This window comes from Megalops cyprinoides, chromosome 25 (assembly GCF_013368585.1).
Source record: "Megalops cyprinoides isolate fMegCyp1 chromosome 25, fMegCyp1.pri, whole genome shotgun sequence".
Classification (NCBI taxonomy): domain Eukaryota; kingdom Metazoa; phylum Chordata; class Actinopteri; order Elopiformes; family Megalopidae; genus Megalops; species Megalops cyprinoides.
The window spans coordinates 10,435,146-10,449,570 of NC_050607.1; the positions used below are offsets into that span (position 1 = coordinate 10,435,146).

The 14,425-nt window shown below is 46.0% G+C and overlaps 1 protein-coding gene across 1 annotated transcript in view; it reads left to right on the forward strand.

Annotated features, from left to right (window-relative positions):
- LOC118771793 (membrane-associated guanylate kinase, WW and PDZ domain-containing protein 2-like) overlaps positions 1–14,425 on the forward strand; it is a 153,885-nt gene that overhangs the window by 34,780 nt on the left and 104,680 nt on the right. The window contains exon 2 of the mRNA XM_036519831.1: positions 11,178–11,294. Within this exon, the coding sequence (XP_036375724.1) occupies positions 11,178–11,294 (117 nt within the window). The remainder of the gene's footprint in view (positions 1–11,177; positions 11,295–14,425) is intronic.

Genomic DNA, 14,425 nt, shown 5'->3' on the forward strand with positions numbered 1-14,425 from the left:
TTGCGCCCCACACTGGAGTTAACTGGATGCTAGACCTGACCTGAGCTGGTGTGGACACTCAGTTCTGTGAAAGTTTTCAAGGTTATTTTTCAGTCATTTACATTTACATATCATGGTGGAACATATGGGAATGCAAGAACATGCGAGGAGCTTAGTAAGTCTTGATTGGATGGTTAGAACCTCAGCATGTGCTGTGATTGGCTGTGATTGTGATTGGTGGCAGTGTAGCATAGTGGTAAGGAGCAGAACTCATAACTGAAAGGTTACTGGTTCAGTTCCTTGCTGGATTGCTGCTGCTGTACCCTTGGGCAAAGTACTTAACCCACAACTGCCTCAGTAAATATCCAGCTGTATAAATGGACATGTGAAAATTGTAACCCATATAAGTCACTCTGGATAAGAGTGTCTGCTAAATGCCAGTAATATAATGTAATGTAATGATGGTAAAGCTGTGTATAGGACACTGTCCCTCATGCAGTGAGGTGAGAGAGGAGAAACCTGCTGTGTCACCAGCAGCCTGGTCTGGGTCACTGTGCATGTCCCTGCAAGCATGACGTTATGTGTGTGTCACTATGTGTGGATGTGTGTCTGTTACGACTGTATGTATGTCCATGTATGTAAGGCCATGTGTCTGAGTCTTTCACCCTGCAGGTGTAGTGCATCAAACACGTATGAAAACATTGCTGCAACTTCTTTTGTGTTTTGTTTGTGTGGGTACGTGTGTTAAATTCAAATGACCACATTCCCTTTACACACTAAAATAATAAACCAAAGGACCGAGTTGCTTTTAAGAATAGAGGAAGCATGTGGTAGATTAAGCATTCAACCTGCCTTTGTGCTCCCAATTAAAATATAACAATAGCCGTTGACAAGGTCAGTGGTTCGTTAGCCACTTATTCCTTACTTGTTTCTGAATCTGGGGATAAGTGTCGACTCAAAATGTCACGTTGTCGTTCACAAAATGAGAACTTCCTGATTTGTTGAGCGCAGGGCGAGTTCGTTAACATTCCAGAGCACAGCTGAAATATTTCGGCCTCTGCGTGGTGGTTGAGTCTGCGGAGGCTCCGCGATGCGTTGACAGCATTCAGATCGGTCCGCTCGTATCACTGGCGCTTTTCTGCCCTTTATATCACAGCATAATGCCTCCCTGGGAAGGAGACGGGACGCACTCATTGATGTCATCACATCTTTATTTACGCAGGGGTCCTGCTCTAATGAATGTATGTTAGGCAACGTGAGATGCAGTTTGGGCTCCATTGTCTGGCGGCCGCCGGACTGAAACCACACTGGCAGCAGCGGTAGATTGTCACATAACTTAGAGAGTGGCTGCGGTCTGTGAAGAGGGTAAACACTGCGACGACGCTGATGTAGCAGGCATACTGGCATAGAAGAAGCGGCATTAGTTCCGTTTTAGCATGCGTGTAAAGCATGCCAAAGGAACGCATTATCTGTCAGGATTGCTTATCCTTACTGTTTTAAGTGTTTTAGTGAAAAAATTGCAGGCTATTGTCATCTGCCAGGCTTGCTTATTAGACTGCATGAGAAACATGCCAGGAATGTTGTCATCTGTCCGGGTTACTTATTCTTATGCTTATTTTTATTAGTCTGCATGTGAAGCATGCCAAGGCTATTGTTATCAGTCAGGTTCACTTATTGTTATTCCTTTATTTTATTGCATGAAATGGCTACTTCTCCCACAACCATTGTTCCAAGTCATAATGCTACGCACAGTTTAGTATGCAAAACCTGGGCCTGTTGAAAGGCATACTTTTTGTTTTATAAGCTTTAAAAATGTTTTTTTTTTCCCATAGTGATGACATTACCTGATTTTGGTAACTGTAGAAGCTGTGTAAACTACTAACTATGCAGAGAATCTGAGAGAACCTGCTCTGCTGTGTACAGAAACATATGGGTGTCCTACGATAAAACTTAGTTACCAACCGTACAGATATTCTAGCAACTTCCATATGTTCCCTGATAGAAGTATAACAGCTTCTTTGGAAGTGTATTAACATTTGACTCAAGTGTCTGAAAAATAACCTGAAGATGTTTGCCAAAAGTATAAGCTGTATGTTTATTCTTAACTGTATGTGTAAGCAACCATTGCAGATGTCTGGTTGCAGCAGCAGTTGGATGTGTATGTGTACAGCTTGTAAACATTGTGGTGGCAGTGTAGCATAGTGGCAAGTTGCAGGGCTCATAACCAAAAGGTTGCTGGTTTGATTCCATACAGGGCCACTACTGCTGTACCCTTGGGCAAGGTACTTAACCCAGAATTGCCTCAGTAAATATCCAGCTGAATAAGCGGATAACGTAAAAGTTGTAACCTATGTAAGTCACTCCAGACAGGAGCGTCTACTAAATGATGCTCTTGTAATGTAATATTGTAATATTCTTATAATGTAATGTAATATAATGGATGGTTCAGTATGAAATGCATATGAGGCTGTACAAGCAAGGTCTTTCAACCACCCAGCACTGGTTCTCTGTGGTCACCTTTCAATTCAATGAGGGAGAGAGATGGTAAAATGCTTCTGGGATTTTTGTTAGACTTCCATTGCTATGTTTTGATCATTTTATTACTTAATAATAATACAAAAAAACTGAAAAAGAAGGGATCGCGGTTATGGATTTCTTCTATAATGCGAGAAACGACAGACTTATAAATTGTGGTTTAATTACATTTTAAGATCCGTATATTATTCTGTGCTGAGAGCTGTTGCAAATAAACACACAGGCACTGTGAGCAGTGCGTGCTTAAGTGGATGTGTTTTAATCTTCAGCAGAACAGCACTCGGGCAGGACAGACCTGAGACAGCATCTCCATTGAATTTGCGTGATAATATCCGTGCGCCTCGCCCAATAGCGGAACACTCTTGTCAGTGGCTTTCCGCGCGAGCATATCGTACACCGGCAGGCACCGCTACCCAGGCCCGGCCGGCTGGCAATGAAGCCAGGACGCACATTAATCACGGCCCTGTCTGACATGAATCTGAATCGGGACAATAACGGAGGGGCCCGGGAGATGGGCCATTTCAACAAAAAAATGGATCACCGTGCGGTAACCTGTGAGGGTTTCTCGGCGGGTCATTGCCGCGCGGAGCAAGCTCCGCTAACTGTGACGGGGGGAGGAGGATGGGGACCTGGGTTTTTAATGTGGCCAGGTCTTGTGGGGTTTTGCCTGCACAGCATTTACAGGGGCTGTGAAAGAGCTACCAGAGTTGCTTTCAGGCAGCGTATCTGCTTTTTCCCCCTCAAAAACTGACGCGTGTCACGACCCACTTGTTTACCCTCTGCACAGTGCTAAATGTCAGGCCGCGGTGGGGCACAGTGGTTAAGGTGCTGGGTGTGTAATTTGAAAATTGCCGGTTCGCGCGCAAGGTGGGGCACTGCTATGGTAGCTTTGACCTTGAGCCACTTAACCAGCCGTAGAGGCATATAAAATCTCAGCTGTGCAAGCTGCCGTGGACGTGGCTGTCTGCTAAGGAGTTAATAATATAATATAGCGCTCCAAGGCTAGATGTTGCCATCCTGTTCAGTGAGGCCTCTTTGACTGTGTGATTTGCATACTCCAAATCCAACCCTTTCTGCAAGTTTGGTTTTTAGATACTTGCAGAGGTGTTCTTCAAAAGCAATCTCGACGTTAACATCCAATCATTAAGCTGCAGTCAGATGTTTGCATCAGATTGTTAGACTGAGTAGAAGCAGCAGTGTACTGCTTTCCTAGGACGACCGAAACTGTCCTTGAATTGCCCTTGTGTGTTTGTGAGGGCACATGTTCTTATTCTGTTACTGGGTCTGGCCTTATAGCAGACCAAATACAGAGAACCGGAGTCTGGGTTTGCCTGGCAGAGTAAACCAGCAGATGGAAGATGAGCATCGTCTCTTGAGGATTAGCTGCTGCCTCTGGAAGAATGGATAAGCTTGAAAACTTCACCACGATTACAGAGTCCCGTCTGATTTTTCCTGCTCGCTGCCATTTCATGGCTGGGACTCCTCTGAGATAAGATAGGTCGGCGACTGTGGGTGTGTATATTAAAACTGTGGGAAGCACCTTCTCGTAATGGATTTCGGATAGTAAAAAGCCTATGAAAGCAGCAGAGGCAACTTGGTCACTGTGAGGTCCTCCATGTGTCCGCATAGCCTTGCTTTTAGCCACTGTTTGTTGGGCTTACCTCATTCAACCAGCCATGCTGCACACTCACCTTGCAACATCCATGGTTTTAACTGCGATAAGTATGCATGGATTGTCTCTACATGCACCATTCCTACCTGTCAACTTTCCTAACCAGTCACAATCCAAGAAGTGGCATGACTTCATTGGTTGCAGAATGGGTAGTCATAAAGGCAAAGCAGCATCTAATCCAAGTCTCTGGGGACCTGTATTGACTGGTTTTAACTATAATGATAGCTAGCAGTGTGGTGCAGGGTAACAATCATGTTGAACTGATTAGAGGTAAGCTACGCTAGCGGTCGTAGCTCTTCGTGGTCTATAAATACAAGCCTCTGTGTGTGTCCACACCTCTGTCAGTCTCTTCAGTTGTCAGTTCATATTTTCGGGACGTGGGCTGCGTACAGTCCGTCCCCTACAACAGCCTGAAAAACATCATCTGAGATCCTGGGGCTTCAGTCGCATGTGTTGGTCAGCGGGGAATGGAGGCGCACCATTAACAGGCAGACAGAAAGGCACATCATGCACTTGGGGCTGTGCTTTAAGGCTAATCGGCCTGTCAATCAAGCAGGCTTGGAATTTTAATGAGAAACGCCAGTTGCATGCTTATTTAGCGGGTGAATCACTGTGACTCAGTCACTTGCTGCTTTCTATTGGACAGGGATAGAAGGCCAGCAGTACTCATGAACTGTGGACATATAGGCTGACTGACACAACTCCTGTACGGTGGTGGTGGTCGTGATGATGATGATGATGAAGAAATGCATTTATCTTTTTGCCACATTTCAAGGATCTCCGACTGTTTTACAGTGGGAAGAAGGGGGTGGTGACACACATCTATCTGCACCAGATTGTAGCACCCACCTTGGGGATGCACGGCAACCATTTTTGGTGCCGATCCCTCTGCACATCCACTGTGGCAGAGAGAAAGCAATTTGTTCAGCTGATTAAATTTGGACACACAGTTAAGAGGCAGACACATCACACTTTCTTTCTTGCAGGTTTTGCAAGCCTCTTCTGTCCACATTCTTTTAAATATCTTCCACATATGACTTCAGGAGGCATTTTGATTTCTGTGACATCATTACGGGAAAATTCAGTGATGCCAGTCTGGGATAGTTGGACATGGATCACGGTTTGGAGATGTGGATATTGCTATCAGTCAGATTCAGGTGACAATAGATGAGCTCGCCCAATGTGCTGGTGGCACAGCTTAGACTAAAGCCAGCTTCTAAAGAAAACCCTTAGTAACATAGTCCTACTGCAGTGCTTAGTGCATGGCCAGTGATGTAACATAGGCCATAAAATGCTACCTCCTCTCTCTCTACCCCCAGCCTTACATACAACAAGCATTACATTGCTGACTGTGATGTGACTCTACAGAGCTAAAGTCCATGTTTTTATGCAGTTTTCTTACCACGCAATCTATGCTGTGAACTGCGTCACACGGCAGGAGAGGTGTGTAGGTTCTTGCATAGATTTATTCATTTGCATTTATTCATGTGGCAGACATAGATGGTACCACATAGTTAATGTTGTGCTTGGTTGCTTGGCAACAAATGATGGCTTATGTCCCCTGAGTTCCCCCCTTGTGTGGGAGCCAGAGGCACATACCTGTATGTGTGTGTGTGTGTGTGTGTGTGTGTGTATGTACTGGATGTACTGTACTGGATGTGTGTAAGTGTATGAGTGTACATGTGTACGTGTTGTAAACATGTGGGTGTGTGCATGTGTGTGTGCATGCATATGTGGGAGTGTATGAGAATGTGTGTTTGTGTGTGCATGCATTTGTGTGTGTGTGTGTGGGGGGGGGGGGGGGGGGGGTGCGCATATGTGTACACAGTATTAATAATAGTTACCTGCCTGTTGCAGGGAGCTCAGAGCGAGAGGTAAACTCGTAAATTCAACTCTAATTAGTGGGGGGGGGGGGGGGGGGGAGAGAGAGAACAATCTCTCAGCATTGCAGAGGGCTGGGAAGCACTCACACAGCTCAATATCCCTAAATGGATCATTCACCGCACAGAGACCTATGATTAATATATTCACAATCAGCTCATGAATAAAAGGCCAATCAAAAGGTAAACTATTGATCCTTCCCCTCCACACCCTGCACACAGTAAGAAAATCAGTTTTGGTTCCCCATTTATAAATCTGTGTGTGTTCAAGCTGCGAGTTTGGTCCACATGAACATTGCATTTGTATTGAGAGACGACTGCAATGAAACATAAGGAGATTGGTGATCGATGGTATTCAGAGGTGCAGATGCAGCCTCAGTTGAACTTTACCGTCAGTGGAAACACAGTCCTTATACCACTGTCCTTATTCCTTATTCTGTAAAGCATTTAGGACAAGGTGACATTTGGCATGGATGTAGCACCCCTCTAGAACTCTGACTCTCCCTGAGTTTTGCCCCTGAGGAGTGTCTCAGATGCCACCACTCCCTTATGGTGACCCCCCAATTATAGATGGTGTGTGACAAAACACCATCGGACAATACCTTAATCCTTTACTATGCATTAATAATAGATATGGTGTTAGTCTCCTGGAGAGCACCAGAAAGCCATGGGTTCCAGTCTTGGAATCGTGCAGTGGGAAACTGCAGATTTTAAAGGTGTAAAAGATATTGGCCTACTATGGTGCCGAAAACCACCCTGAGCAAGCACACATAATCTACGCAAACTAAGAGCGCTGGGGCTGGGTTTAAGTGCACCTGTCGGAATGACAGAAGAGTCCCTTTTGTTTGCTTGTTCTCAAACACGTCTTTGATTGCACCTGTCGATTACATCCTTTCACTTCAGTCTCTGAAACACGTTTTCATCGTGGAGCCGCCCGCATCTGGAGGCACGAATCCCTCCCGAATGGCGTGTGCCACGCTGGGGGACGGCTCTGTGATCGTTCCGTTTTTGGAAATCCAACATTTTAGAAGGGCAATTTGTTCCTGCTGCATGGTCTTTTATCTGCCATTATTGTGAGTGAATAAATTATCATAGATACAGAGGGAATCTTCCCTTTCTGCTGTTTACCGCTGAGAGAACGGGTCACGGACCATTCCATTGTACCGCTTTCAACTTCGTTCTATTGATGTATTATTTAGCAAAAATATCCACTGACAAATGCGTTTGTTTTATTCACTGACTCTCTGTTGGACACCGTTCAAACAAGCGCCAAATCGCACACTCGCGCTGTGGACTTAGTTCCAAAATATTTACATTTGTATTAAAACTGTGGCTTTAGCTGCATATAATGTTGCGTCCTTAAACGGCTATTGTTACACGTATTTCAGCCTTCCTGTAACTGTCAGTGGAAGACTGTAGTATTTTTGAAGTAATAAATTATAACCACTCTCAGCCTGAAGGACTGCCCATCAATGGACATTTCCACTGTAGTATATCAACCTCTGTTACTATAGAGCCGCTACTCTGAATGAAACCCTGACAGATCACATGCAGTGCATGACCATATTAGAGATGCTTTCTCGGTTGGACCGAAGGACAGGTGAAGGCCGAGGAGCGTCAGGGAAAGCTCCTCCTCACAGCGCCACGGGATCATCGGCCGATTCAGAACTCTGAGACTCTTCCAGAATGCTGCGTGCGGCGGACGTGCGCCACAGCCATCGTCAGCAGAGAGAGGAGAAGGGGACAGCCCTGCGTGTCACTTACTGCTGCGAGGCGAGTGTGCCCGGCTTTCCATCTCCATGGCAATCGACAAGCTGAAACAGGGGGCCAGGCAGCCTGAAAGGCAGGCCTTGGCAAGAGTATTTGTTTTATTACTGTGTTATATTCTCATTTATTGTTAATGCTTTGGCATTCATGCCAGTAAGGCATGTTGAACTTGAACGAAACCGACAGAGAAAACCAGGAAAAGAGATCGTGCGAGAAGAGAGGAAGGGAGGTCGTTATTGTTACAAGTTCTGTTTTCCTGCTTTTCCATTATTTACACGCTTTGGCAATAGAATACCCGGTGTTTGTCATGTCGGTGAAGGAACTAATCTTGAGAATGCGTGTGAGTGCAGAGAAAGATGGAAGGGGGAGAGAGAGAGAGAGAGAGAGAGAGAGAGAGAAAAGGGGAAAGGGGTGAGGAGAGGAAGAAGCAGGAGGGAGGGAGTCTGAATAAGAGCCAGTTTAATAAACAGAACCGTTTGGTGTCACTCATGCATATTTAAAATGAAGAGACAGTGAGGTGAATGTTGCTCTGTCTGACATTGGGGAATTGCCTGCGTTTTGCCTTTGCCTTGGTGCCTTTTTATAATTAGAGAGGAATGATTGAAACAGCTGTCTACTAGCACTTTTTCCAAATGTAGACACTTTCTCCTGCACAGACACACACACACAAACATTCTCCCTGAATTAGGATGTGTGGATCTTTCTGTCCGATTTTACAGGTGTTGATGTGCAGAACACATTTCTGGTATCCCTTCAAGGACCAAGGTGATCAATACTGATGAATGCAGTGGTATTTACCTGGTCAGGTGTATTGGAAAGTGTTTTTGATTTTGGAAACAGAAATACACACTTTACATGCTAGAAGACCAGCGTAATTCAGTGTCCCTCTAGCAGGTTGATTTTTTTTTTTGGGTAATCATGCATGTGCGGCACTCCTACGCACTCTTTTTGCAATGCTGACACATCCTCTGGTTTTGACACGTCGGTGACGTCCCCACGACGCGAGGGAGGTTACACGGTGCCAGCGAGCGGGGGGCCTGTGTTGTGGGGGGGGGGGGGTGGAGCTGGCGCGCTCTCCGTGTGTCACAGCGCATCTGGATCAAGCCCGGAGCGGCCGTACCGGCAGCGGCCAACAGGGGGAGCTCCAGGACCTCGGAATCCCGCTGACCAATCAGACGGCGGCTCCGGTTGTGATAGGTCCCCGCCGGCGGAGCGCTCCCCTTCTGTTGCCTCCCGACGGTGCCTCGTCGTCGTTCTCTCTCTCTCTCCGTTTCTCCTCTCCTTTGTGGAGTGGAGGCTGCCTTCGTCGCTGCTGAATCTGTGGCTAAAGAGGCAGGGAGGAGAGAGTTGGGGATGGAGGCGAGCGCGAGCGGGGGACGCTGAGAGAGGGGGAGAGAGAGAGCCGCACTTCGTGGAAGCGTCCCCGCGGAGATCGGACGCAACTGGATGTGCGCCACATCTGCACCAGCTGCAAAAGAGGTCCCTTTACTTCCTTTTACTGAGGTGTGTGTGTGTGTGTGTGCTTCTCTGTGTCAGTTTGTGTGTGTTTCATGTGTGCACATTATTGGTATGTGTTTGTGTGTGTGTTGTGTGTGCACAGCACTTGTATGTGTTTTTGTATGTGTGTGCTGTGTGTGAGGTAAGTGTGTAATTGTGTGTGTACTTGTGTGTTGGTGTCTGTCACCACGCAGGGACAGCCTCTCACTCTGCGTTAAATCGTTTTTTGTCTGTTTATCTGTTCTGTTCTCCTCCCGCAAATGGGCAGAGATTGTCTCCTCTTTGTTTCTCTCTCCATATTCAGCGGTTACTGAATGTGTGATTTTGCAGACCAGATTTTCAAAAAGCTTGCAAATGCTCTTGCGTTACCATGACATAATTGGATTTTGTCTCTCTCGTCATAGAAGCGTGTGCTTTGATTTTAAATCAGTCCGAAGGCAAGTGTGTGTGTGTGTGTGTGTGTGTGTGTGTGTGTGTGTGTGTGTGGCTGTGTGTGTGCGCATGCACACACATGTGAGATGTAAATTTTTTATTTTGGGAACATGGCCGTTTAACTTGATCTTCAAAGGCATTTTCAAATTCCGAATTTCATTATTCATTTCATTATCACAGCTGATTTCATATTCCGCTTGATGAAGTGAGTCATTCTGAGGCATTTTGGGGAATGCCTCCTGCAATGTTAAACACATGACAGTGTGGACTGCCATCTGGAAGACTAAGCTTAGATGTCATTCAGAAAGGTGAAGAGACAGAAGGTATTTGGGCAGGGTGATAAGTCAAGCCAGTGTTTTTTTTTATTACTCACTGAATGTTGAAAAATACTCCTGCACAAACTATATGTATGATTACATATCTGATTACAAGTTCTGATTTTTTTTTTTTTTTTTTACTTTTTTCAAGAAAACTCGAAATATTCATAGTCTCCTCTAAATGCAATATCAAACAACAATTGGAAAATGTGAATCTCAGAGATGTGCAGGTTAATTTGTCTGTTCTGTGCTTTGCACCTCTAGGTGTAAAATTCTGCCTGTTTGGGAGAAAGTGTGTGACAGTCACATTAATTGTGCCCTGTCCCCAGCTGGGGTTGTCCTTGCCTTTGTCACACCCTCATCTTGCTGACATGGCAAGATCACTGCAGGGCCTCCTGTCCCTTCGGAATACTGAGACTAGGGGAGGAGCATTAGAAAGGGGGAGGGGTTAGGGGAGAGGTGGGGAGGAGAAAGGAGAGGGGTTTCACAGAACGACAGTCGATCAGGTTCCTCTGGGCTTTGGTAAAGCCTGTAAAAGCCTCTTTTTAAAGAGGCTCACAGTTTCTGGTAAATATGTTCTAGGTCAGCCATTTACACAGTTAGTAACAGTTCTTGGTGCAAGTGTCAGTGACTTTCTGTCTTGCAAAATATGCAAGCAGTCTCCCCTTTGCAATAATGATGAAGGGCAAATGAGGTCTAGCCATTTGGACTTCTAACAGCAGAGTACCCTAGAGGTCTACACAAGCCACAATTAGATCTTAGCTTCAAGTGCCAGCCTGCATTCAAGCAACATTTGTCATTAATTTGGCCAATAAACAAATGCCGAATTTAATTCTTCCGTTGCGGATTACACAATTGTTTAGTGTAATTTGTATAATAATACAATGTTAGTGTTGGTGACAACTGAAATCACTGCCCTGTGTTTGAAAAGAACTAAAGCAACACTTGCATTTAAATAGGTTAAATAGGTAAATCATTTACTGGCTCAGAATCCCACACCAATCCAAACCAAAGGCACACTGGGTTGGTAAACAGCCACAGGGTAAGTGCCATTCCCTGTCAGTAGCTGACCAGGGCTCTGTGCTTTCCTTCCTTCAGGGGGAGTTGTTGACAAAGACCTTCGCCACTACCTCAACCTCCGGTTCCAGAAGGGCTCGGTGGATCACGAGCTCCAGCAGATCATCCGGGATAACCTCTACCTCCGGACCGTGCCCTGTGAGTAGCCCTGGTCCTCTGTGCTTGATCGTTTCACCCGGAAGTAGTCATTCGTCAGCCTCTGGCTTTTGAAGGCAAGGTCATGAGCAAGTTTATCTGACAGCAATACAGCTTACGTGAAATATGAGCAGTGCCTTAAATATGAAATATGAAATGTGAGCGACGCCTTGAAATTCAAAGCAATGGATGACCTCTGTTACCTTTTTGTCAAACCAAAATGTTGCATGTGTTCCTTTGTATTGAACATTGGCAAGCGCTTTGAGTAAGGTGAAACATTAATTGATTGCTGTGGTAGATAGTGCATTCCATGGCTTTAATTTAAACTGTTAAAATGTTGTGTCCAAATTTTTACTTCATTCTGCTACAGATACTAATTTGTGGGTTTATTTTTAATGATGTTGGTGATGCTTTTGTGGTTTAATTCTGATATACTATTTCCTTATGACCAGATTTAAAGCTTGTCTGGAGATACCATAGATGCATGGATACTACATTGATAAATGGCTCAACAGATATGGTTTACCTCATTGTTTTAGTTGAAATTGAGTCTGAAACACTTTGCCACCCTGTAAGGTGATCACAAGATATGGCATGCAGTACTGGTTTGACTCCTTTGGTTTCTGTGAGGGACTATCTTGGTATGGATTTGCTGTCCACTTTCTTGTGTTGTTGGTGTTCCGGTTGCTGCACCTGTCTAAGTTCCAGTTGCGTCACAGTGACATTCACAGGTCACTTCGTCCATTGCCACAGACAGGTCGTGTCTTTATTTGCTAGGCGTCAGATTCTAGGCAAAGGCCACGCACCGCGGTAATCTGAGTTTGTTTTGTGCAGCTTTGTTCTCTGTGCTTTGCTTTGATATTCCCGTCTTTGTTCTTTGGGTATAATGAAAGATCTGTGCCGGTAATGAGTGTGCTAGCAGTGAGGCACGGGAGAGACCAGAAACAAAGACAGAATTAAGTGGAGGTAGTAGTGATTATGCGGAGGGCGACGGAGCCGGCAGGGCCGGGGCCAGCCTGTCCGCTCATTAGCGGTGACCCGTCTTATTATCAGGCCGGATCTCTGTGTTTGTTGTGGGGGGGGAGCTGTTGTTCCTGCCATGATAGTGCGTGAGGCTGCCGGGGTTGGAGTCTGAGGCCGGGTGCAGGAAACATCGCAGAAACAGGGTTTTCTGAGGCAAAGTGCGGTGAGATCCTCCTTCACAATCGTTTCCCGCTGTAACATGGATGGAGGAAAGGGGAGATAGAGAAAGGGGTTATTTGTGTGCGCTGTAAGTGTTTTTTGTCCCCCCCTGTTCGGATAACGTGGGGAGATAGTTTGAAGCGGCGGCCCTGAGAAAAGGCCAGCTCAGCTAGAGGGTTTAACGATCTCTTTAAAGCCCTCCGCCAGCTGGTTCGTGGTGCTCGATCTAAATAGGAATCATTATTTCCCAGCACTGGGAACGTACAGTGATTCAATTTGAATGTGCTGGGAGAGAGAGAGTGGAGACTGGCGGGGGGGGGGACACAGGAGAGAGAGATATCAGGTGGGGGGTGGGGTGGGGGTGCACAGTCCAAGGGAAGTGACACGGAGCCGCTGCGCCGCCGGCTCCGAGGCAAATACCTCATCCCCAGCTCAAGGTCACCGCTGTTAAATAAAGCCAGTGCGAAATAGCTCCAGTCGCTAATCCAGATGCATTGATACAGGCTGTGTGAGCTTTCACTGCTTGCATGGTGATGGCATAATTCCTCCCTTTAGGCGCTGGAGGCGGAATCTGTTCCTCTGAGGGGCACAGCAGGAGTCAGTAACCGCACCTGGCCTCAGTCCCATGCACCTGTATGCCACTCAGTGGCCTCCACAGGCATAACGTTTCAATGAATATTTTATTTCTGCGTAGAGACTCTTATCCAGCATGGCTGACACAGCCTATGTTTTCCAGATCGCCTGTTTGTTCAGCTGGGTATGTTGTAAAACAGATGATGTTAAGTATGTGCTCAAGGGCATAACAACAGTGCCCACTGGGATTTGAACCTGCAAGCCCTCTGCTTGTGCAGTTCAGCTTCCTAACAATTAGGCCACATGCAGCCCAACGTCAATACTAAAGGGAAATTCATGTTGAAAACCTGCAGCTGTGCCAGTGCTCTGCTCCTATTACGTAAATGCAGGCTCTTCGTGCTGGCATGGAGAAGATTGTGTGTGTGTGTGTGTGTGTGTGTGTGTGTGTGTGTGTGTGTGTGTGTGTGTGTGGTTGTAGCTGTGTTGACTGAAAAGTTCATAATCACTGCTGCAATTGCACTCTCCATATCCCTCACATGCAGTGATTCATTGCGACGAACACAACAGAAAGCAAACAGACAGGACGGACCGGCGTAAACACAGAGGACCGGCCGCAGGATTCAGCACCGAGGACAGCGGCGTGCTTCTCAGGGCTCAGGCAAATTAATGGGAGGCTTCCTTCTCTACCCAGGGCCAGCGGGGATCATTCCGTTATGACCTTGAGAAAAGTGCCTGGCTGGGGCCTTAAATGCTAAAGCAAATATTCAGCATCGCAATTACACAAAATATACAAGATCATTTAGTTGGTTAGTTGGTTAGCATTTGCTCTGAAAAACAATGAATGGTGAAAGGGCATCAAGCAAGCAAATACCAGTTGAATATGGTGCTATCAAATCAAGTAAGATATGGTTTTGGTTCGGCAGGCAGGACATTGATGCTGCAAGATCCTCAGTTGCATTAGTCTGAATGGGTGACAGACATGTTTCGTAGAGTAAGAAAGTCTGTATGCAGGTGTCTGCTGTGTGCATGATTGATGTTGTGTGGACCATAGCTGTCAATCTGTACCCGGTTTTGTCTACCGTAGAGCTGTTACAGTGCATGCACATGCAGTTTATTGCAGCAGAATGTCTCGTTGGAGGAGTGTATATTCCCATCCCAGCCCTTTCCTCTCAAACTCCTCTTCAATACTTAGCAGTCAAATCCTCCTCATGTCAATTTAAAGAAGGACAAATGCTGGCTGGAGGACCATATGCACCCAAGCTAGCCCACTACTCTCCCTTTTTACCATAAAGTTCTTAGACTGTGGAATGTCATGTATGGGTGTATGCACTGTTGGTGTTTGAGCGTGAGCGCACTGTTAGCGTATCAGTATGAGTGCA